Source organism: Bos indicus x Bos taurus, chromosome 1 (genome assembly GCF_003369695.1).
Source record: "Bos indicus x Bos taurus breed Angus x Brahman F1 hybrid chromosome 1, Bos_hybrid_MaternalHap_v2.0, whole genome shotgun sequence".
Taxonomy (NCBI): Eukaryota; Metazoa; Chordata; class Mammalia; order Artiodactyla; family Bovidae; genus Bos; species Bos indicus x Bos taurus.
In genome coordinates this window covers 149,158,578-149,184,520 of record NC_040076.1, presented here as the reverse complement: position 1 = coordinate 149,184,520, position 25,943 = coordinate 149,158,578, and the positions used below count along the sequence as shown (strand labels likewise).

The 25,943-nt window shown below is 44.1% G+C and overlaps 1 protein-coding gene across 2 annotated transcripts in view; it reads left to right on the top strand.

Annotated features, from left to right (window-relative positions):
• The window catches only part of KCNJ6 (potassium voltage-gated channel subfamily J member 6), a 331,877-nt gene extending 310,193 nt beyond the window's left edge, over positions 1 to 21,684 (top strand). For both annotated transcript variants that reach the window (XM_027548902.1, XM_027548903.1), the window contains exon 4: positions 16,105 to 21,684. In XM_027548902.1, coding sequence (XP_027404703.1) covers positions 16,105 to 16,430 — 326 coding nt within the window. In that variant the 3' untranslated portion in view covers positions 16,431 to 21,684. The remainder of the gene's footprint in view (positions 1 to 16,104) is intronic.
• The last annotated feature ends 4,259 nt before the right edge of the window (positions 21,685 to 25,943 follow it).

The window sequence follows — 25,943 nt, the reverse complement described above, 5'->3', positions numbered from 1 at the left end:
GGCTCAGTGGTAAAGAATCCATCTGCCAATGTAGGAGACCTAAGAGACTCAGGTTTAGTCCCTAAGTTGAGAAGATCCCCTGGACGAGGAAATGGCAGCCCACTCCAGTATCCTTGCCTGGAAAATTCCACAGACAGAAGAGCCTGGTGAACTACAGTCTATGGGCTCACTAAGAGTCAGACGTGGCTGAGCAACTGAGCATGCAATGCACAAATATGTGTAAAATAGACAGCTAGTGGGAAGCTGCTACATAACACAGGGAGCTCAGCACTGTGTTACATGAGATGGAGTGGGAGTAGGATGAAAGGGATGGGGGATGGAAGGAGGGTGGAAGAGGGAGAGAGATGCAAGAGGGAAGGGACATTTGTGTACTTACAGCTGATTCACTTCATTGTACAGCATAGTTGGCTCAGACAGTAAAGAACCCGCCTGCCAATGCAGGAGATCCAAGTTCAATCCCTGCCTCGGGAAGATCCCTTGGAGAAGGAAATGGCAACCCACTCCAGTATTCTTGCCTAGAGAATCTCCTGGACAGAGGACCCTGGCAGGCTACAGTCCATGGGGTCACAGAGTCTGACACCACTGAGCGACTTTCACTAACACAACATTGTAAAGCAAATATCAGTTCAGTTCAGTCGCTCAGTCGTGTCTGACTCTTTGAGACCCCATGGACTGCAGCACGCCAGGCCTCCCTGTCCATCACCAACTCCCAGAGCTTACTCAAACTCATGTCCATTGAGTCGGTGATGCCATCCAACCATCTCATCCTCTGTTATCCCCTTCTCCTCCTGCCTTCAATCTTTCCCAGCATCAGAGTCTTTTCAAATGAGTCAGCTCTTCGAATCAGGTGGCCAAAGCATTGCAGCTTCAGCTTCAGCATCAGTCCTTCCAATGAATATTTAGGACTGATTTCCTTTAGGATGGACTGGTTGGATCTCCTTGCAGTCCAAGGGACTCTCAAGAGTCTTTTCCAACACCACAGTTCAAAAGCATCAATTCTTCAGGACTCAGTTTTCTTTATAAAGCAACTATACTTCAATTTAAAAAAAGAATGTAGGGAAAAGAAATTTTTAACAGATAACATGGCCACATAGGAAAAAGGATGACTTCAATAAATTGGAACTCTGTACTTGGATTTTACTAGTGGGAATAGTTTAAAGTTAAAAAGAATTACGATTTTTAATTTCACCTCAGAGGTTTCAACAGTACAAAGAACACCTGTACTATTAACAAAAAATAGTTTATTCAGATATTGCTGCTGCTGCTGCTGCTAAGTCGCTTCAGTCATGTCCGACTCTGTGCAACTCCAGAGACGGCAGCCAACCAGGCTCCCCCGTCCGTAGGACTCTCCAGGCAAGAACACTGGAGTGGGTTGCCATTTCCTTCTCCGATGCATGAAAGTGAAAAGTGAAAGTGAAGTCACTCAGTCATGTCCGACTCTTCGAGACCCCATGGACTGCAGCCCACCAGGCTCTTCCATCCATGGGATTTTCCAGGCAAGAGTACTGGAGTTGGGTGCCATCGCCTTCTCCATTATTCAGATAATAGGGGATATTGATAGTTTGTTACCATCTGTTTCCTTCCCAGAGAAATTCATGGGTTTTATAGAGTAAAAGGTAGAAATGTCAAGACTATCTTTGATTGGCGAGTGTTCTATTAGAGAATTTTTGGAAGTGGGGAAGCATTCTGACTGGCTTTCAAGTGCATTTGGCAGTCTTTGATTGGTTAACTCTCTACTGGTACATGCTGGGGCTTTCCCGCCAAGTCCCAGGGGTTTTTCTGTTTCAGCTGGAAGGATAGCTGATCCTCGTGCTTTGAGGTCTGAGTCTTGTACACACAAATCCTCAGTAGACTTGTGTGTGTGTGCTCAGTCACTCAGTCATGTTCAACTCTTTGCAATACCATCGGGCTTCTCTGTCCATGGGATTTTCCAGGCAAGAATACTGGAGTGGATGTCATTTCCTCCTCCAGGGGATCTTTCTGATCCAGAGATCGAACCTGAATCTCCTGTGGCTCCTTCGTGGGCAGGCGGATTCTTTACCACTAACCCTGGGAAGCCCCTTTACTGGTGTCATCGTTCCTAAACTGCTTTGTGTGCTTATAGGAAAGAGCCAGTGATAAATGTGTAGACTGTCGGGAGCCCAGAACTGTGAGAGACACACACGGAATGGGAGAGGTTGAGGAAGAATTCTACAGTTTGTGATTTGAGGCTGTCTCATGATTTCTTTAAAAGAGAATCAAAGTTGCCTGATGTCTCCAAGCAACATTCTGGAGCTGGTAGCCAGTGCTCCAGACTCAGTAGAGAATAGACACTTGTGTGGAAGACAAGGCAAGGATGGACAGGCTTAGGAGAGCTGGTGGGGAAAAAATGGACGATATAGTGGGAAAGATAAATGGTAAGCAGGTATTTGTTGGCAACTAAGTTACAACACCCAATGGCAACATCCTCTGGCCATGATGATTCAGCCACCCTCCATTTTATTTCATAAATTTAAGTATAAGGCACTTACGGGAGTTACAAGGGCTTCCCGGGTGGTGCTAGTGGTAAAAAACCCACCTGCCAATTCAGGAGACACAAGAGAGGGAGGTTCGATCACTGGGTCAGGAAGATCCACTGGAAGAGGAAAGGGCAACTCACTTCAGTATTCTTGCCTGGAGAGTCCCATGGACCAAGGAGCCTGGCATCCTACAGTCCATGGGGCGGCAGAGAATCAGACACCACTGAGCATGCTCGCATGCAGGAGGAGTTATAAACATCACAATGAACACATAATCCCTCTTTTAAAAAACAGATATAATACTGTGGCAGTTGAATATATAGGCTCTAGAGACTGACTCCATAAACTAGAACTCTGGTTCCACTAATGAGCCACTGGTATTAGTCTGTTAGGGCTGCCATAACAAAATATTGCAGATTGAATGGCTTAACCAACAGAAACTTATTTTCTCACCATTCTGGAGGCTGGACGTTTAAAAGCGAGGCGCCAAGAGGGTTAGTTTCTGGTGGGGCCTCTTTCTCGGCTTGGGGACAGCCGCCCTCTGGCTGTGTCCTCATGTGGCCTCCTCTCTGAGCACAGGTGGAAAGAGACTAAAGCTCTCTGGTGTCGCTTCCTCCAAAAGGACACCATTTCTTTTGCATTAGATGACTCTGTTTAACTTTAATTCCCTCTCTAAAGTTCCTATTTCCAAACACAGTCACGTAAGAGGATTCGGGCTTCAGTACAGGAATTTCAGAGGCATACAGTTCAGTCCATAAAACTGTGTGACCCAGAAAATTATTTAATTTCTCTTTGTCTTAGTTCGCTTCTTTGTAAAATAGATATCGTAGCACCACCCACCTAAGAGGGCTGTTGTAAGGTGTTATTGGTTGACGAATGTAAAGCATTTGGTGCCTGGCAGACAATAAACAGGCTTCTCCAATGGCTCAGCCGGTAAAGAACCTGCCTGCAGTGCAGGAGACACATAAAACATGGGTTCAGTTCTTGGGTCGGGAAGATCCCCCGGAGGAGAGCGTGGCAACCCACTCCAGTATTCTTGCCTGAGGAGCCCATGAACAGAGGAGCCTGGCGGGCTACAGTCCATACGGTCGGAAAGAGTCACACATTACTAAGGAGCTACACACATGGACACATACAATAAACACTCAGTAAATAATGTATATTACTTAATTCAATACTTGATTTATGAATTTATCAGCTACTTTGGTGAAAGCAGATTGGGGGCGGGAGGAGAAAGGGACGACAGAGGATGAGATGGCTGGATGGCATCACCGATTCGATGGACATGGCTTTGGGTGAACTCCAGGAGTTGGTGATGGACTGGGAGGCCTGGCGTGCTGCAATTCATGGGGTCGCAAAGAGTTGGACACGACTGAGCGACTGAACTGAACTGAACTTGGTGAAGGCAGGATTAGGAGTACACATGTAGAATGTCTTTTTTTAGACACTTTATTTTTTTTAAGTACATTTCAATATCTTTTTGTGTAGCTAGAGATGAACTTTACTGGCCATTCAGTTACTTCAGTAACAGAAAAAGCACAACTGTTTACTGAAGGTATTTTTAACCTGAACATAAGGCAGGACTTGTTATTTAAATGATCAGCAATTGGCTGAACCTCCTGAACTAAAACCACTGTTATGGCAAGATTATTCTGCTTCTTTTTGACACTGGACTCGGTAAATCACCAACACCCTTCTCCACACGAAGACCTATAAACATTAGTGCAGAACACTTTATCACTGCACTAATTCAGTGCAGGTTTATTAGAATGAGAACCAAGAGTCAAGGAAAACATTGCATCATATAGCCTGGTATTTGAAATAAAAAGGCAAAATGTCAGCAGTTAATTCTCTGTTTCTGAGCATTGGCAATTTAGATTTATTTTACAGAATTCCAAAGTGGTGAAGATGGTTCATATCCATCTTATTTCATCTTATTTCATTGGAATCACATTCTCCAGGCCTTTGTGCTGCATTTTTTATCTACTAAGAGAATACTTCTGGCTTTTTTCAGGGGTCTCTCTTGAGGATGGCTTTCATCGTATTGCTATTCTGCACGAAACGTCTCTTGTCATTATTTGTCACCATGAGTCTAAAAATAGGACTGTGTTAAATCTCCATCTTGCAGGGCCTTACCCGTGTTGGCTCAGGGCTTAACAGATCCCTCAGCTGGGCCTCAGCTTGGTTTCCTGGCTTTCAGGCTTTCTGTTCAACACCACCACCAAGCCTTGCCTCCTTCACCACTCCTTACTCTAACACCGTCTTATTCAAGGAAGGTAACACCACCAAAAGAGATGAGCTGTTTCTATTTGCTTCCAAGTGAGTTAAACTCTTGGAAGATTAACCAGAAATTGGCTCAGACAGTAAAGAATCTGCCTGCAATGCAGGAGACCCATGTTCAATCTCTGGGTCAGAAAGATTCCCTGGAGAAGGAAATGGCAACCCACTCCAGTATTCTTGCCTGGAGAATCCCATGGACAGAGAAGCCTGGAGGGCTGCAGTCCATGGGGTTGCAAAGAGTCAGACATGACTGAGCAACTAACACACAGCAGAGAAGTTCTCAGTAGAGAAATTAAGTGCAATGATTTTTTTAAAGCACAAACACACACACACACATACACACACACACAGCCCTACCCCTTTGGGCTTTGGGGAAATAACTTAGACCCAACAAGCTTTGGCAGAAATCAAGCAGCCTTCTCAAGCACAAAGTCAAAAAGGCTTGCCTGGCCCAAGAACACGCTGAGAGGCCCTTTCTCCTCTGACCCCGCTGGCCTCCATGCTGTCTTGTAATGTCAGTGTCCAGCTGTTTCTCTTGAGATGGCAAGGCCAGATTCCCCAGGGATGGGATGTGAGTGATCTCCACTCCTCAGTCTCCTCACCTGTAGAACAAGAGTACGTGACAGCACCTGCTCACAGCACTGGTATGAGGATTAAGTGAAATAGACACGGTAAAGGCCTTAGAAAGCCCCAGCTCAGAGCAACTACTTAGAAGTGTGCCATGAAGGTGACAGTGACATGAAAATGCAGAATAAGAAACGGAGACTGTCATTCAGAGCACAAGTCTTCCAACCGCATCCCCGTCTCCGACTTCATCTCACCCTCCTCTGAGTTGATGCTCAGCGGTGGCATCTCCCAGGCTTATTTGCACAGAAAGCAGTCAAGGAGGCTGAGTAGGCGGCATTCTACTCTACAGAGACCTAATTTCTGACTCACTGTCAAGGAAACAAAAATGCATGAAAAGTTAGTTGAAAGGTGGCAAACACAATCACGCACTTCCGTTTAACTCCACGAGCTAGACCATGGAGCCAAGGGGACAGGAATGGAGGTTAGACCCCAGCGGTACCAAACCTCCCTCCCCACCCCCACCAGACATTCCAAATCGGATCCAGTAGGATCCAATCAGATGTTGGTCTTGATGAGTCCTTGGGCTTTAGGCCAGGGTCTTCACTTCTGAAAGTGCCAGTCAGAATATCTGAGGCTGAACTGCTCCAGGAATGAAAGATGGACTGTTCATCCCTTGAGGCTAGGAATGCAGTACTTAGCACATGGGCTGCACTTAATAAATATCACCCGAAAAAATAGTGGTTAGCAGTTCTGAGAACAGAATAGCTTCAAGAAAATCATTTTAGCCATTTTGAGCCAACAGATGCTTGAAAACATTTAAATGACAATCCAGCTCTTTGGGACCCCATGGACTGTACACTGCATGGAATTCTCCAGGCCAGAACACTGGAGTGGGTAGCTGTTCCCTTCTCCAGGGGATCTTTCCAGCCCAGGGATTAAACCCAGGTCTCCTGCATTGCAGGCGGATTCTTTACAATCTGAGCCACCAGGGAAGCCCAAGGATACTGGAGTGGGTATACTATCCCTTCTCCAGTAGATCTTCCTGACCCAGGAATTGAACCAGGGTCTCTTGCTTTGCAGGCAGATTCTTCACCAGCTGAGCTACAGGGAAACCCATAAATGGTAGTACAAAGCAGAATTATATAGATTAAATTATGTCACAATTCTTTCCTACTGTTTCCAATTCTTTACATAAAAAGAGTAAGTTCATATAAACAACAGGGACCTACTCTATAGCACAGGGACCTGTTCAGTATCTTGTAATAAACCACATTGGAGAATACTTTGGAAAGAATATATACACATATAACTTAATCACTTTGCTGTATACCTGAAACTAACACATTGTAAATCAACTATTCTTCAAGGGAAAAAAAGGAAAAAAAAAAAACAGTTTTGAAAACACAGAACAAGAAGGGCCCTTGCACAAAAGATAAGCGGGCTAATACTACAAAAAAAAATGGAATTACTGATTGAACCCAGGTCTCCCGCATTGCAGGCAGACGCTTTACCGTCTGAGCCACCAGGGAAGCCCTTTTTAAAATATAGTACTTAATAAGTACAAAATAATGTATGTCACATATTATGTTACAAAGTATTGCTGGTTCAGTCACTTGATCATGTCCAACTCTTTGTGACCCCATGAACCGCAGCACGCCAGGCCTCCCTGTCCATCACCAACTCCCAGAGCTTACTCAAACTCATGTCCATTGAGTCGGTGATGCCATCCAACCATCTCATCCTCTGTCATCCCCTTCTCCTCCCGCCTTCAATCTTTCCCAGCATCAGGGTCTTTTCCAGTGAGTCAGTTCTTTGCATCAGGTGACCAAAGTATTGGAGCTTCAGCTTTAGCATCTGTCCTTCCGATGAATATTCAGGCTTGGTTTTCTTTAGGATTGACTGGCTTGATCTCCTTGCAGTCCAAGGGACTCTCAAGAGTCTTCTCCAACACCACAGTTCAAAAGCATCAACTCTTCCGTGCTCAGCTTTCTTTATGGTCCAACTCTCACATCCACACATGACCACTGGAAAAACCACAGCTTTGATTATACGGACCTTTGTTGGCAAAGTAATGTCTCTGTTTTTTAATATGCTGTCTAGGTTTGTCATAGTTTTTCTTCCAAAGAGTAAACATCTTTTAATTTCATGGCTGCAGTCACCATGTGCTGTGATATTAGAGCCCAAGAAAATAAAATCTGTTACTGTTTCCATTATTTCCCCTTCTATTTGCCATGAAGTAATGGGACTGGATGCCATGATCTTAGTTTTCTGAATGTTGACTTTTAAACCCTTATCAGCCCCCTAGTGGTAACATTCCAGAGTCTGCAAGTGACTGGTTTTGTATTTTGTCCAGAAGTCTTGGCTGTAAGCAATGGGAAGGAAAGGCTGAACTGACTCCATCTTCACCAAGCCCAGAAATCCCATCCCTTACTTTTTATTGAACTTACTTTGGATAAAATTTAAATGTTTGTAATTTTCTGGTATCTAGTTCACATTGTAGCTGAGAGTCCTTCCCAGATAATCTGATATAACACAGGAAGCAAAAATTTCCCACTTTCTTTTCTAAGGACCACAAGCCATCTTTTAATTTAATGATACATGTCAGACATTTCTAATCAACATTTCTCTAGAGTTCCTTAGGTCCATCCTCTTCACTTAACAACAGGTATCTGAGAGGACTGTCCTACAGTGAAAGACTTGCTAAATGGTATGGAGATAAAAAAAAAGATAAAGAAACCTTGAGGCATTCACAATCCAACAAGGGCACCAGATGACAAAGAAACCAGAAGCTTAGCCTGAGTTGCAGAAGCTGTGAGAAGGCTGGGATGTGATGTCACTGTGCTGTCTGTCCTGCTAGCCCTGGGTTCCCAGTCCTAATTCAAGAGGGGTCAGTCCCAGTGAAAGTGAAAAAGTCGCTCAACCATGTCCGACTCTTTGCGATCCCATGGACTATACAGTCCATGGAATTCTCCAGGCCAGAATACAGGAGTGTGTAGCCTTTTCCCTTCTCCAGGGGATCTTCCCAACCCAGGGATCAAACCAAGGTCTGCGGCATTGCAGGCAGATTCTTTACCAGCTGAGCTATGAGGGAAGCCCATCAGTCCCAGAGGAGGTAGAAAAGGAGATAATAAATCGGCTCTGATAAGACAAGCAAGATGCTGCTGAAGAAAAGGCATTCAAGATAAAGCAAACAGCACAAATACAAGCATAAGAATTAGAAATGCAAACAGCAAGACAGCCCAGAGTAAAGGCTGTGCCCCCCAACTTGGAGATCAGATTTTTCAGGTTTTGCTCATTTCGACAAAAGAAGTATCTCATTTTCCACAGATTACTTCGCTGGCTTAAGAAACCTACCTCAGGATAATGTAATGATCTTTCTGATACGAAAAACAAACACAACTGCGTATACACTGAATCTTCTTTTTTCCTGGATTCAAGAAAGTCTCCTCTTATTTTATTGTTTCTATGTACGTATAGATTTGTTGCTGTTAGTTGTGTCTGACTCTTTTGTGACCCCATGGACTGTACCCGCCAGGCTCCTCTGTCCATGGCTTTTCCCAGGCAAGAATACTGAGGTAGATTGTCATGCTCTCCTCCAGGGGATCTGCCCGACCCAGGGATCAAACCCACTTGGGGTTTCTTGCTTGGCAGGCAGATCCTTCCCCACTGAGCCGTCTGGGAAGCCCACATATACAGATACACGGGATCTAAACAATGACCTGCGTGGTGCATATACATTCATCATTCCTGTTTTCCTTTATCAGTGTTGCCAATGTTTGTATGCTTTTCATATTTCATCTTCCTTATTGAAGAAATAAAATTCTGCCTCCTCTGCTCACACTCATTCCAAAGCCTAAAACAAAATCCATGAAAAATTGTTCTCAGGGTCAGTCACACTTCACTGAGTTAAGGGACGCTGGAAATCACAAGGACTCCATTGTCACACACTGATGCAATGTTGGCAGCTCCATCTTAGTCGGTTTTATTTGGTTATTTTTTCAACAACAGTAAAAATCACATTTTTTCCAAGAATGGACTGGGACCAATGTCAATATGTAAGACAGGGATCTTTCTGAAGGAAATGAAAATTCACGGCTTACACTAGAAATACTTTTTAATACTGTTAGACAAATACATTCATATTCTTTTTTTGTCTCTTCTACAATGAATTAGGACACCAAAAGATGGATAAAACTTGGAAAAGCATCCATGAGCATTTGTTTAAATCTCACTTAGTCATTTTTTTAAATTGGAGGAGATTTGCTTTACACTGTTGTGTTAGTTTCTGCTGTACAACGTGAATCAGCTCTATGCTCACATATATCCCCTCCTTCTTGAGCCGCCCTCCCACCCGCCCCCATCCCACCCTCCAGGCCATCGCAGAGCACAGAGCTGAGCCCCCTGTGCCAGACAGCAGCTTCCCACTAGCTATCTAGTCTACACACAGTAAAAGCTGGTTTAAAATTCAACATTCAGAAAACTAAGGTCATGGCATCTGGTCCCATCACTTCATGGCAAGTAGATGGGGAAAAAAATGGAAACAGTGACAGACTTTATTTTCTTGGGCTCCAAAATCACTGTGAACAGTGACTGCATCCTTGAAATTAAAAGAGGTTTGCTCCTTGGAAGAAAAGCTGTAACAAACCAAGAAAGAGTATTAAAAAGCACAGACAACACTTTGCTGACAAAGCAAAGGTCCATATTGTCAAAGCTATGGTTTTTCCAATAATCATGTACAGATGTGAGAGTTGGACCATAAAGAAGGCTGAACACTGAAGAATTGATGCTTTTGAACTGTGGTGTTGGAGAAGACTCTTCAGAGTCTCTTGGACTGCAAGGAGATCAAACCAGTCCATCCAAAAGGAAACCAAGCCTGAATATTTATTGGAAGGACTGATGCTGAAGCTCCAACACTTTGGCCACCTGATTCAAAGAACCGACTCATTAGAAAAAACTTTGATGCTGGAAAAGAGTGAAGGCAGGAGGAGAAGGGGATGACAGAGGATGAGATGGTTGGATGGCATCACCAATTCAACAGACATGAGTTTGAGCAAATTATGGAAGATAGTGAAGGACAGGGAGGCCTTTTCGTGCTGCAGTCCATGGGGTTGCAAGGAGTCAGACATGACTCAGTGACTGAACAACAACAAAATCTTATTAAAGTGGTGCTATGAAAATGTATTTGACTATCCCACTGAAATTCAATACGCACATTCATTTGTTAGGGCTGACATCACAACGCACTACAGACTGGGAGGCTTAAACACCAGAAATTCATTGTCTCATAATTCTGGAGGTGAGGCGCTCAAGATGAAGGCGCTGGCAAGGTTGGCTGCTCTCTGCTCAGCCTGTGAACAGAGGTGGCCATCTTCTCCCTGTGTCTTCAAATAGTCTTTCCTCTGTCCTTGTCCGTACAACTAATCTCTTCTCATAATGACACCAGTCACAGAGAATTAGGACACCCCCGCATGGCTTCATTTTAATTTAATTACCTCTTTGAAGACCCTATCTTTAAATGCAGTCACAATCTGAGGTTCTGGGGGGTTGGAACAACATATGTATTTGGGGAAAGGGGAGTACAAAATTTAGCCACTGGTTGTTTTCAACAAATGACCCAAGGAAAAAGGCTATTTTCATTGGGCAAGATCTGTGCCTGGTCAAAAAAGAGACATGTTTTGTGAATGGGGCTTTCTAGAGAACTGCTGCTGCTGCTGTTGCTGCTGCTGCTGCTAAGTCACTTCAGTCGAGTCCGACTCTGTGCGACCCCATAGACGGCAGCCCACCAGGCTCCTCCATCCCTGGGATTCTCCAGGCAAGAACACTGGAGTGGGTTGCCATTTCCTTCTCCAAGGGAACTGCTAGAAACTTCACATAATGACAGTTCTGAACATGAGACTTTGAAAGAGCTCCAATTCCGTTCCCACCCCTCCAGGAGTTGCTCACTGCTCTTTTGCACCACAATTGCCGGCTACTGGGTTTGTTGTTTGTGCGTTTTTTTTTATTGTTGTCCGTGCTGGGTCTTCACTGATGCCCGGGCTTTTTCTCTAGTTGGAGCAGGCAGGGCTACTCTCTGGGTGCCGTGCATGGACTTCTCATTGTGGTGGCCTCTTTGCTTGCAGACCATGGGCTCTGGAATGCACAGACTTCAGCAGTGGTGGCTCACATGCTTAGTTGCCCCTCAGAAGTGGGGTCCTCCCGGACCAGGGGCCAAACCCATGTTTCCTGCATTGGCAGGTCAATTCTTTACCACTGAGCCCCCAGGGGAAGCCCAAGCTATTGCTTTCTAAGGTTAACATAAGCTGAGCAGGGGGACGTTGAAACTTTGCCAAGCTCAGGGTTCTTACTGAGATTCCGCCATTTTTCTTGAACAAACACTCCTGGAGTTTATTTACAGAGTTTTGAAGAATTTGTTGTGTCAATTTCTCCCAATGTTCTCGTTACCTTCATGGAGGAGAGGGTTTTCAGAAGTCCCTTCCCCATCACTGCCGAGGACATCCTCTTGGCTGCTTCCTGCATTGTTTCTTCACACCTGTATCTCAAGTTTCTGATTCTCTCTTCAACCAATTCCAACCAGATGTGAAACTGATTGATTTTAATATAAATTTAACATATAGAGTTTAATTTTAATCGTTGTATTTTTAATTTCTAGTTTTATTTGGCTATTTTCAGTTCAGTTCAGTCGCTCAGTCATGTCCGACTCTTTGCGACCCATGAATCGCAGGACACCAGGCTTCCCTGTCCATCACCAACTCCCGGGGTCCACCCAAACCCATGTCCACTGAGTCACTGATGCCATCCAACCATCTCATCCTCTGTCATCCCCTTCTCCTCCTGCCCTCAATCTTTCCCAGCATCAGGGTCTTTCCCAATGAGTCAGCTCTTTGCATCAGGTGGCCAAAGTATTGGAGCTTCAGCTTCAACATCAGTCCTTCCAATGAACACCCAAGATCCATCTCCTTTAGGATGGACTGGTTGGATCTCCTTGCAGTCCAAGGGACTCTCAAGAGGCTTCTCCAACACCACAGTTCAAAAGCATCAATTCTTCAGCACTCAGCTTTCTTTATGGTCCAACTTTCACATCCACACATGACTACTGGAAAAACCATAGCCTTGACTAGACAGACCTTTGTTGACAAAGTAATATCTCTGCTTTTTAATAGGCTGTCTAGGTTGGTTATAACTTTCCTTCCAAGGAGTAAGCGTCTTTTAATTTCATGGCTGCAGTCACCATCTGCAGTGATTTTGGAGCCCAGAAAAATAAAGTCTGACACTGTTTCCACTGTTTCCCCATCTATTTCCCATGAAGTGATGGGACCAGATGCCATGATCTTCGTTTTCTGAATGTTGAGCTTTAAGCCAACTTTTTCACTCTCCTCTTTCACTTTCATCAAGAGGCTCTTTAGTTCTTCTTCACTTTCTGCCATAAGGGTGGTGTCATCTGCATATCTGAGGTTATTGATATTTCTCCCGGCAATCTTGATTCCAGCTTGTGCTTCCTCCAGCCCAGCATTTCTCATGACGTACTCTGCATATTAGTTAAATAAGCAGGGTGACAATATACAGCCTTGATGTACTCCTTTTCCTATCTGGAACCAGTCTGTATGTAAATTTGGCTATTTACGTAACCAGAAATGAAAATCTGGGTGGATATTATTTTATGTGCCTGTCTCTGTTTTCTAGTCATGTTAAAATAAACATATGCTTCTTTTATGGGAAAAAAAAGTTATAGTTGTTTTATCATCTTTCCTTTTGACTTCCTGTCTGCGCCTCACTTTGAGCCCGTATAACCCTGCCATCACCTGCCTTCCCCCAAGACTCCCAAACACAGCGAAAGACTTGCTAACCCCAAAGAGAAACATTCTTTGAAAAATCAAAACAAGATGCTGTTGTTCTTTGCTTTGCAATGCCTAGTAGCCTTGCAAACTTGTTTTAGAGGCATGGGGGATGAGGGGACCAAATCATTGGCGAGTCAGGAAAACATTGAAGAAGGATAGCATTCAGTTTGGAGGATCAGAGGAAGAGCAAAGGGCTAAATGAGGACTGTGCGGGCTCAGACTCTGCCAGCTGCAGCAGGTCAGTCCTTTAGTCCCTGCCTCCTTAAGTCCCGATTCTTAGGATCTTTTTCTTCTTTTAGCCATGAGAAGTCAATGCACTGCTGTGGGAATATTTTATAGAATATTCTGTGTAAAACCTATTTGTGTCCTACTCTCCTCACCCCAACTGCATCCAGCATAAAGCAATTGCTTAATGCATGTTGTTAACTTTCCTGACAGACAATAGATGAGTGACTGGTTGCTCCCCTGGATGAATGAACACAGGAGGCAGTAGGAATATCGTGAGTCCTACGGAGCTTCAGCTTTGTGGTCTCTTTATTCCATTTTTTAAATGTTTAGCTATATTTTTATAGAATTACATGATATAATATGTATGAAGTATATAACCTACTTCATATGATATGTAATGAGGGCTTCCCCCGTGGCTCAGTGGTCAAGAATCCGCCTGCAATGCAAGAGATGCAGGTTCGCTCCCTAGGTCAGGAAGATCCCCTGGAGGAGGGCATGGCAACCCACTCCAGTATTCTTGTCTGGGAAATCCCAGGGACAGAGGAGCCTGGCGGGCTACAGTCCATGGCATCACAAAGAGTCAGACTCTGCTTAAGTGACTGAGCGTGCTGCACACATAATATGTGATATGCTGTTGTTGCTCGTTGTTCAGTCCCTCAGCCATGCCCGACGCTTTGCGACCCCATAAACTGCAGCTCGCCAGGCTTCCCTGTCCTTCACTGTCTCCTGGAGTTTGCTCAAACTCATGTCCACTGAATATGTAATATACTTTATATAGAGATGAATATATTAATATTTTCTTCTATCTGAAATCTCTTTTTTTTTCTTCTGACTTTAAAAGAAAATAAAAGTTTTCATGGGCCCCTAAAAACAGGATGGGCTTTTAGCACTGAGCTTACTGAGCTAAAGGGAAAATCAGACCTGAAGGGATGGCTGAATGAATGCTTCCAGTTCCTGAGAAGTTTCATAAGAGAATTCTTTGACCTCATGGGGGCAGAAAAATGCACCAATGACATTCCCCTATCTCATCCCAAGCCTGTTGCCTGGTTTTCTCTCCTTAAGGTAACAGGTGGGATTTCCCTTGTTCTGCCTTTTCAAATGTAAAAGGAAGTGACTCCTGACTCCTGGGCTGCCAGTAGCTCACATGGCATTTTTGTGCAAATTAGAAAAAGTTTTCTTGTCTATAAGCAGGAAGGGCGGTGAGGTGGGGAGCGACTTTGTTATGTTATTGCATGAGCTGAAAGACACCTCCACGAGTCCTAGGGAAAGTGCAGACTCGGATGGGTTTCCTTTCCAGCCTTATTTGGGGAACCACTGTCATGGCCTACGTGTCAGGGACGTAGGCCTCCAGCTTAAGGGCATGTAAGTGTAGTTCGTATGTCAACTTTCTTTAAGTCTGTGGCTAGAGCACTCAAATCCCAGTGGGACTCAGGCAAAGCCTCTGAGAGCAATGTCAGATCGCAGTCATGACCTCAGATGAATTTGGAGCAAAACGTGGACGAGGTACAGCCACATGAGTGTGCCCCGTGTGTGCCTGCACACACGCTGTCCTGTGACCTCGCAGGCAAGCACTGCCTGCTGTGCGCCAGGACTCCCACCTTGCTCCCTGGGACTCTGCAGGAGAGCACATGCATATAGAAACAACTAGACGTCTGTGACAGGAAACACACCTCCTTAGCTGTGGCACTGTTACCGAGTCCAAGCTTGAACTGCTCAACAGGCCAGCAAATCGAGAGAGGAGTTGTCTTTGTTTGGAAAGCCAGCAAACCAAGAAGATGATGGACTAGTGTCCCAAAGAACCATCTTACCTGACTTAGGATTCAGGCTCCTTTTATATTAAAAGGGGAGGGTGTATGGTTGTCATTGTTCAGTTGCTCAGTTATGTCTGACTCCTTGGGACCCCATGGACTATAGCAGGGAACCCCAGCTTCCCTGTCTTACACTACCTCCTGGAGTTTGCTCAGACTCATGTCCATTGAGCCAATAATGCCATCCAACCATCTCATCCTTTGTCACCCCTTTCTCCTCCTGCCTTCAATCCTTCCCAGCAACAGGGTCTTTTCCAATGAATCGGCTCTTTGCATCAGGTGGCCAAAGTATTGGAGCTTCAGCTTCAGCGTCTGTCCTTTCAATGAATATTAAGGACTGATTTCCTTTAGGGTGGACTGATTGGATCTCCTTGCAGACCAAGGGACTCTCAAGAGTCTTCTCCAGCACTACAGTTCGAAAACATCAAACTTCTCAGAGCGGGAATCCTTTCTTCTTGCCGCTGTCCACATAGTTCAGGTCATGACCTTCCTGTAAACTCCAGCAGGACAAATGTTATTCTCTGCTCTGCAACTTTTTATCTCTACACCAATAGGACAATGTTATGCCTTCAAAGATCAGAAGTTTGAAAATGGGGTCTCCTGTATATTTCAGGCTATCAGCAACATTCGTAAGTTGCAGCAAAAACAACAGAGTGCAAAGGTAAAGGAAGCAGATAAAATATGGAGTCAGATCTGTTCCTCCCTGTTACAACAGCCTATGCAGGTCACAGTCTCAACACTACACGCAGCAGTACTGCCCAGCTCCCTGAGCCCCCTGGTCAGTGGGAAGCCTGCACGTGCACACACACACACACACATACACACACACTCACACACACACACACACACTCACACACACACACACTAATGCTTCTACTCTCTCTGCAGGGATGACGTGCCAAGCTCGAAGCTCCTACATCACCAGTGAGATCCTCTGGGGGTACCGATTCACACCTGTCCTGACGCTGGAGGATGGGTTCTACGAAGTCGACTACAACAGCTTCCATGAGACCTACGAGACCAGCACCCCATCTCTCAGTGCCAAAGAGCTGGCCGAGTTAGCCAGCAGGGCCGAGCTGCCCCTGAGCTGGTCTGTCTCCAGCAAACTCAACCAACACGCAGAACTGGAGACTGAGGAGGAGGAAAAGAACCCTGAGGAGCAGACAGAGAGGAATGGTGACGTGGCAAACCTAGAGAATGAATCCAAAGTTTAGTCCCCGGGCCCGGGGCTGCCCTTTCTCCTCTCCAACCCCCACGCCCCACCCCCCGCAACCTTCCCTTGTCTCTCATTCTCTTTCTTTTCTGTCTCTTACTCTGTTCTTTCCTTATATTTAAGTTTGGCATTACCAGGAAACAAATCTTCAAGGTGTAAAATATCTACCTGCCCTCTCAGTTAATTCAGATTGACGAGGTAGCTTGCAGATTGGGTTAAGGTGATATATGCCCTCATTTGTGGCCCCAGCCTGGTCTCCTCCCGGGATAGGGCACATCTGACTAGAGATTTACGCTACTCCCCTGCATGTGTTGTAAAATAGCAGATCACTCAAAAGAGTGCATCAAAGAGTTTCCCTGGGATATGACGAGGAAGGTCTCTGGTGCCTATTCATTCATGCAGTGAGACATGGAGTCGAGCCCTCCGTTTTACACATCTCAATAAATTTCATCCACGGGGCGAGGTGCTTGCCCTCTGTGGGCGTTGCAGTTATAGGACCCAGGTGAGGTGAAGACAAAGCACTGTACATATATATGCCTTATGTAATTATTTTCTTTTGCAGTTAGTAATAAAACCCAGCATGTACAAAAGTACTGTAGAACACAACTTCTAAATACTGTACATAGATGTAAAATCAATGTAGGTTTAGATATATAACTTTAGAAATAAGATTAAAAAAAATGATCCCCAAAGTACAGTAGGCATTTCTGTTCTGATGTCTCTGTTTTCTGGATTTCTTTGATCCCATCGACCGCTGGCCCGTTAGTGCATGGCCTTCGTTCTGTGTCCCAGACTGGCAGCCGTTTGGGTACCTCACTGACCCCTTTCGTTGACTCTAATAAGCCATAGGTCTGGGGGAAGTTTGGAGGTCCAGTAGATGGCAAAACTCATCACCAATATGCTGATATACTGTGAAATGTTTACAAAACTGAGGTCTCTTTTTTAAGACTACAAGGACCTCACTGATTAGCTTGGGGCAGAATTTCAGGAGGAGAACATGCTCTGGCATGCCACCAATGATGTGCATTTTTTTTGTTTCTTGTGTGTGTGTGGGTTTTTTTTCCTTCTTTCTTTTGGGGGGTGGGGTGGAGGGGTAGGGGTGACTACTCTTCGAAGCCTGTGAGATCTTCATTCCCTGGCCAGGGATTGTACCTGGGGCCCTGCAAGGGGAGGGGTGCCAAGGCCTAACCATGGGACCACCAGGGAATTCCCATCGGTGATGTGTTGATGCTTTTCCAGTGAGTTTCGCCCTTCGTAGAACCGTAGTTTGAGAACCTTTTCTTCTACAAAACCACTGACTCTCCTACTGTTTCCACTCTATAAACACAGTTTAAAGACGAGACATGGTAAGTTTGTAAAAGATGGTTTGGGTCTAAAGTCATGAAATTCACGATGGCATGCAGTGGGCAAAGTATATTACAATCACTGCTCTCACACACCTTGACTCCATCTGACACCCTTCCTGTACCTAGGGGCTTAGCCGTCAGAATTCCTTGCATTGGTATTTATGATGATGATGATGATGACATTACCAGAGCTCAGTATTCAATGATTAGATCAACAATCTTAGTGATGGTCTAATAAAGAATCGCTCTAGAGTATGCCACAGGTTAGAGACTATAAATTCAAAGTGTCTCCCAGTCAAAGAAAATGACCAAAAAAATGACAGTCTTAATTCGTTTTAATCTGCAAAGGTAAATGAAAAAAGAAAGAAAGAAGAAAGGAGAGAAGGAGGGAAGGAAGGAACAATATTTTGTACTGAAAATCTAATTTTCAAAAATGAAAAATATTTCAAATGAAAAAATAAGAGTAAGAAGAGAATCTTAGACAAAACCTCAAGGGCAGGTGGAGATTTTGCACTGAAACAGATCTTTCGCGTTAATTTTGCATTTATAACCTGTGTGTTCCCTAACACAACCATCCATCACAGATATTCATTGACTGGATCCAAGTTCATTTTCAGCTCCTACAGCTGTGCTCAGTTTGAGGCTTTGCACCGTGGAGGTTGCAGAGCTCAAACTAGCTGCCCTTCCCTGTTGCCCTTGCCTTCCCTAACCAGATAGCACAGGCCTTCACTGTAGTTTGGGGACCTCGTGTACTAAAAAGCATGGCCCAGAGATAAGGAAAGTAACTCCTAAGTTTGACATGGCGGGGGAGGGAGGGTGTCTCTCTTCTCCCACTTCTGACACCTTTTATCAAGACAACTACGTCTTGGCTCTGATCATATGGAAAACAAAACTGTTGGCCGTAGCTCTTGCCTCTTTGCCAACATTTCCCTTTTTGCATTGACTATGTGTTAGTTTTTTTCATTCCACACACCCCAAAAAGGAGGTTGTAGTTGAGGAGGAGGGAGCCCCGTGTGTCTCTTGCCAGGCTGCAGGGAGGCACTGTGGCCTTACCTCACTGTAGCCTTAGACAGGGCACTCTTGCCTTGGGGACGCTAACCCTGCAGCACCAGGAGTTGCAGGGAAAGGCGTGGTAGCACAAAGCAAGATCAGCTGGGGCTGCAAGAAGTCTGCTAACGTAGCTCCTGGAGACTCAGCGGGCCTTTCCAAATGCTTTACTAAGACTTGAAGGACAAAACACAGACTTGTCTGGTTGGGGTGGGGCCCCTTGCGCACAGCTGAGCAAAGAGCCTTAGCAACTCTTTGGGCAGACACAGTGTCAGTTCTGTGTCTGTGACAGGACACCCAGGTGTGAGGCCTTTCCCCTTTTCTCACTGTCTTTGGTGTCAATGTGGTTGGAGATGGAACACGAACCAAATCTCGTTTTTGTAATGTGAGCCTCTGAATCTTTAAATGATGATGCTCCAGAAGAACCTTTTATTAGAATGTCCTTATCAAACATGTCTATTTTTCTACAATTGTTGCTAACACAGTTTAACAGTGTATTTTGTGTCAACTGTTAAGATTTGGAACTGAAAGAAGCTCATTAAGACTGAATTTTCTAAGTAGCAAGTATTGAAAGGTGTTTTTCATTGACAGTCCGGCAAAGCTGACTACAGTTTCTACCCATTCTCTTCCACCATATCCAGTCTCCGATCACTCAGTCCCTTGTTTATTTCCATAGGAAATCCAGCATTATTGAAATAAATAAGCCTATTTTAATCCTTCAATATTCATAATGAATGAGGATCACTCTCAACATGATATTTTGATCTGTCCGGCAGCATATTTGAGTCCCTTTCCCATAAAAGCATGGCTGTATCATTAGCCAGATAAGAATTTTAGACTAAAGGGTTACAACTTGCCACAGCTGACCCCAATCTGGAGAAAAGACAGACTCAGCTGGAAGCATGACCTCCCCAAGGGCTGCTGAGACCCTCAGATTCTCGTTGCCACCCACCCCAACATGCTTTCCAACTAGAAGATCACCTGTTTATGTCAGCTTTATGTAACGAATAAAATCATTTATATTTCTGGATGTCCCATGGGCAGACTATACTCTTTTGGATTAACACCCTTGTGATCCCTGTAAGGTCAGGTCATTGCTTTTCAATCTCTTCAAAATACGGCCTTCTGGCCTGGTTTGGTCCAATACATAGACACTCTAGGTCCGCGGGAAGGAAATGTCTCTTTCCCCACCCCCTTCTTCCATCCAACCCTCTCTTTTGCTGTTTCCCTCATTCTCCAGTTCTAGTTCCATCGATTTAGGTTAGTATCTTATGTTCCTGAATATTAATTCCAGCCACTGTATCTAAAAAGTTCAGCCTATTTCTAAAGCACAATTTTCTCTTGCCGGTTTAACCAAACGAAGGCTCTAAAATGTCTATTTCTCATGATACTCTATAATTTTAAAATTACTTATGACTTTATTTAAAAGCCTAAGTTTTGAAGTTTCCAAGCAACATTCCTGTTTTTCTCTCCCTAAGTTTTCCTACTTTTCTCCCCCTTTGCTTTTGTACTTAGGTTGAAGTCACTATCTTTGGGATATTCAGAAAGTGTTTATGAATGTGGGTGCCAGTGGACAAAAGCTCCATTCAATAACTATTTGAACTCACCGAAAGAATGTGAAATTATTTGACTTTGGTTAGCTAAGTGATTCAAGATAAAAAATAAAATAAAATATAGTCGTTTCCAAAAGAGCTTGCCAAGCTAGTCTGACTAGTTTTCAGTCTTGCCGTGACTTGGGTGATGCTCTGATTCAAAAGAGTCCTAAGGGCAGTTGAAAGTTAAATGTTTACACAGATGGTGAGCTTTGTCTATCATTTCTTGTCAGTGGATGGCTATGAAGTAAAAAAATATAAACAGTAGATACCTAATAAATGTTTCATTGATATGGCATTACAACAGAGTCAATTAATAACATCTTGTTTCTAGATTTTATGGCCAACCTGTATTTATGCAAATGTCATCCTTTAATTCAAAATGGAGTAAAATGCACCTCAGAGAGCTTCTGGATGTAGTGTCATCTAGAAGTCAAAACTTGGTCAGGCTACTATTTGATTTTGACAAAATGCAGTCTGGACGATAATAACAAAACAGCAGAACCCCCTACACTGTGTAGTGTTTGGGGCATTCACGGCACTTTCATGAATTATCTCATTTAATTCTCATCTACCATGAGAGCTTGAATATTATAATTTACACTTTACGGATGGAAAACTAGGGTTTGGGCAAGCTGAGTAATATCCTTGAGGCCGCAAGTCCAGTTAATTACAGATCCTGGTCTCAAATCCACGTGCAAAATAAAAGAAAGCAAAGGATATTTAGCGACATGTAACAATTACATCAAATTCAAATTTATGTATCCATAAATAAAGTTTTCTAGGAACACAGGCACACCCATTTGCTTATGTGTTGCTATGACCCCTTTCACAATACACAGCAGAGTTGAGTTAATTAGCCAGAGGGCCCATAGCCAGAAGACTAAAGTATCTACTATCTGACCCTTTACAGGAGAAGCTTGCCAATCCCAGCACTGTACTGTTAAATACTATTAGTACCATTAAATACTATTGCATATTGTACTGTACTGTTCAAAGATTCCTGGGCAACGTAGAATAATGATGATCTTTTCCAGTATAAATCTATTTCCAGTATTGTGCATAGGTTTATTTGAGGAAAAATAACTTATTTTTTAATGAGAGACAACTGCTTCACAGTTGTCTGTTTCTTTGAGCTGAGTCTCAAAGAAAAACTCTTTCCTTATTATAACCATTTCCCCAAGGGTGGTAAATAGAGTAAATAGTGAGGCAAGATTCAGTGGCAACTTCAGAAAGTGATATGGTAAAACTACTATATTAAAAATTAAAACTAATGAGTGATTTTTTTTATCAGAATTCCCAGTTATTCCTTCACTGAGCTATTGCTTCACTGATATTCACAGGAGTTTAAATACGGAAATGGTTGGGTCCCAAGTCTCTGTGGAGTGGGATGGCCTGGATTTGCAGTGGTTGCCACATGTCCAAACAAATTCCCCTCCCTACCTGCCTTCCCTCTCATGCCTTCTTGGAACAGAACTAACTAGACTACTGAGCTGTCTCTCCATCTTTCCCTGCCAGGTTCTTCTAGCCCACAGTTGATCAATATGATAAGAACCCTGAGCCACCACTCCTGTTTAGTTGCACATGTTCTGGCTCCCTCTAGCTACTCAGCTAAAAGGTTAACATGCGAATAAAAACAAACAGGTCCTTTGGAAAAATGCTCAGGAAGAAACAGAGGTGTAGTGAAAGAATTGGTGTGTTGTTTGCTGCCTTCTGAATCTGAAGTACAAGATAAAGACTGGTAACTACAGAAATATTGGATCAAAGAAATTCAGACATTGGGGTTTTGAGATAAATCAATATTAAATGACACTCTTTAGTATCACCAGACTGAACTCACTTGCATTCTAAGGGAACATTTTCAAAGCCAGACATAAGTCAGCCAAGCCAGGTTTTTCTCCCATTTAGTTCTACTGAAAAAATACATCAAGTTCTCTTACAAGTGCTTTCCTGGAAGTTAGGTGGGAAAGAAAAATTTTTGTAATAAATTATTGTGATATTGCATTGCTGACAGGTAAATGATGGAAACTGGGATGGATTTGGTCCTGTGTTTGAAACTAGGTGATGGGATCTGCAATCATGCAAAAAGCTTGCAATCTTGCAGTTGTGTGGAACAGCATAATAACTAAGGAGGAGAGAAAATATCTCAAAGTTCAGCACCATAAAACTTAAGTAAATGTTAAAAGGAGTCAAACTTTTACTTGGCCCCATTACCTTGGTGAAAGAAAGCTTCATGCAGCCACCTAATTCAAATAGAAGAGGGATGGGGGAAGGAGGAAAAAATATTTAACACTCACAAGAATAGCTCACTGAAGTAGCAACATGACTAAGTGATTGAGATTTATCACCAGTGAAAATGTTACTTAAAAATTATTCTTAGACACCACACCCCTAGACATCCATTTTAACGTGTTCTGTGGTCAGTTAGAGAATTGTGACCACATAGGCAACAGAGCTTGATTTCAGGGAACTAAATTGTTTCTGCTCCAAAAGTATAATCGACCATTTCAAGATTAAGGCTACCCACCCCCTGTATTAACACCAATCATGAATGCTGTGATATCAACCAGTCAATCTTTATAAGAACATGAAGGGCTGTTTCTCTCAGGCAGTGTAAATATCTGCTACCAACAGGCACTAGTAAAATAAGCACCTAATGCATCATCATACCTAAAGTTCTAATAGAAAACATAAAATATCCAACCAGAGGAACAAGACATCCCAGGAGCCTAAGATGGAATCTTGGGTTACTAAAACCCCAGTCCAAACTGAACGCCTTATGGAGTACATCAACGCTGGGTCTATCACAGCTAAACACAGCTAGCAGAACTGGATCAGCTGGAGGGCAGAGATCTGGGTTCCCAACAGCTATGAGATTAGAACCTCTAGGTGTTTAACCGGGCAGCTTAGAGAAAGAGTTGGAATACTGTTCACAGATTCCATCATAGCAAGTATCTTTCTGGCATCATCTCTCAGCCTGGCTGACTTGGGGGACACATATGAACCACACCTTCCCTTGCCCCTTGGCTCAGCCTTGGGTAGTGCAGAAGCCTTAGTCATATTCACCACCTCTGTGGGTGAGTCCTTCCCTCCAGTCCTGGTTTCTGCCCATCTAACTGATGACAACTCCCCCAGAAGCGTCTGCTGGGAACACTGCATCTTTTGAGCTTGACTTGGCCAGCACTCTTGACCCCACAGAGCACCCAAGTGGCTCAGAGATGATAACCCTTCCTAGAAGAACTGAAATAAGACCTTCTGAGTCCCCTGTGCACAGGGATGCCCCTAACATAAGTAACTCAAAATTAAGCAGTAGGCAACTGCTTAATTAAGCAGTAGGCAACCACTCTGGTACTCTTGCCTGGCAAATCTCATGGACAAAGGAGCCTGGTAGGCTGCAGTCCATGGGGTTGCTAGGAGTCAGACACGACTGAGCGACTTCACTTTCACTTTTCACTTTCGTGCATTGGAGAAGGAAAAGGCAACCCACTCCAGTGTTCTTGCCTGGAGAATCCCAGGGACGGGGGAGCCTGGTGGGCTGCTGTCTATGGAGTCGCACAGAGTCGGACACGACTGAAGCGACTTAGCAGCAGCAGCAACACATAAAAAAGAAAGCGTAAAGTCCCAGAGAGTTCTCATTTCCGTGTTGATTACCTCACTGCTTTATTTTGCTTTTTACCTAATTCTTCAGCCTCTAGAAATTGTCGCGTTTTGGTATCCCAGGGCCTAGAGTACATACTTGATTGCCTCATCCAGCAATTTCAGCCATCTCCCAAGATGATCTGACCTGTCCCCTCTTTTTAAGTGAGGAGTCTTGATGTGTTCAAATCCACCCCACAACCAAAAAAAAAAAAAAATGCCAGCCAGGTCAAAAAATTTTGCATCTCTTTCCCTTCCTCTGGAAGAGCCACCAAATGTGACAGCAAAGTCAAGGATCTTCTTTTTATTTGCAAGGAACACGTCTGGATTGCCACACTTGGAGACCCAACTTAAGCTGTCCCCCAGGTGCCCACAGAGTTTTTACATCACTGCAAATGGTCATCCAAGCACTCTACCCAGCTCCTCTTTCTGAATTTCCTTCCTCAGCAACCTCCAAAAGCCAGATTTCCTAGCACCTTCCTCTGAGTATTCATTCCATTCTTGAGCAGCAACTGAGAACCCATTGTGTGACTGCTAAGTCTCTTCTGTCGTGTCAGACTCTGAGACCCCACGGACTGTAGCCCATCAGGCTCCACTGTCCGCGGGGTTCTCCAGGCAAGAATACTGGAGTGGGTTGCCATGTCCTCCTCCAGGGGATCTTCCTGAGCCAGGGATCGAACCCACATCTCTCACTTACATCTCCTGCTTTGGCAGTCGGGTTCTTTACCGCTGGTGCCACGTGGGAAGCCCATTACTGGGGTTAATCCTATCTCTTACTTCATTGTCTACCACCAGTTTTAATTGAACACGTAATATATTCATGGTCGGATTACCTGAGACCAAAACGTAGAATATTTTGCTCATACCCCATAGACATGAGACATTGAGGGCTCAAGTGTGATGCTTGGGCATTTTGACATCAGCCCATTACTGAATGGAACATCAGTGAAGTCTTGTGCCCAAGAGAAAGCTGGACTTTTCCAGGGCAATTTTCTTGTCCTTGTGACGAGGCTGGCCAGCTTGCCAAAGATAGTTACAAATATCTATTCAGCCTGATGATTCTTCATCTAAAACGAGAGCCATGCAGGAACAACGGTGAGCTCTCACACGCATGCAGGTTTCTGACATGGTGACTCAGACACCTGCCTGTGAACAGTGGTCTTTCCTCTGCCGCCATCTGCACAGACTGTGCCCTGGGGAAAAACCTGGCCCCCATGTGGTGCCTGGTTACCCAGATCATGCATGGCTGCTGCCATGGCAACTGCAGCCTACCAGCATGGACCGCTCCACGGAGTCTTTGATGAGAAGTGGCAGAGGCCCCAGAAAGCTGAGGCTCCCCAGGAGTGCTCCTCCTGGAGATAGCCTTGGGGGAACTGAAGATACAAGGGGCAGTGCCCAGGCAAATGGGTATTTATTCAGCATGCCAGGTGTGACGTATTCCTGTCTCACATTCCTACGATGGCACACACTTAGGAGGCCAAAAGGCTCCTTAAAAACTTATTCTTCAAGCCATCATCCCCATGTGCACGCTCTTGCAGTCGAATCACATTTGCCTTTAAAAAGATCCCAAAACCAAAACTAAATTCACATTTTCTGATACATGTCCAAAGAGCCTCCATCTTATTAATCTCTACATAAAAGATAAAGTTTGGTCCAAAACAAGTAGTCAAATAGTGCTTCAATAATAAACCCAAGGACAAACAAAAGAGATTTTTAAATTTTACTTACAAGTTTTTTTAGAAAACCTAATTTCCAATCGGAAGGGTTCGTTTTTGCCCCCAGGATGCAAAGTCCTCTCAACATCGTTTCTCCTTGAACTTGCCATTGTCCATGTGGCTTTGAACCTGAGAAAAACTCCTTTCAGTTCAGTTCAGTCACTCAGTCGTGTCTGAC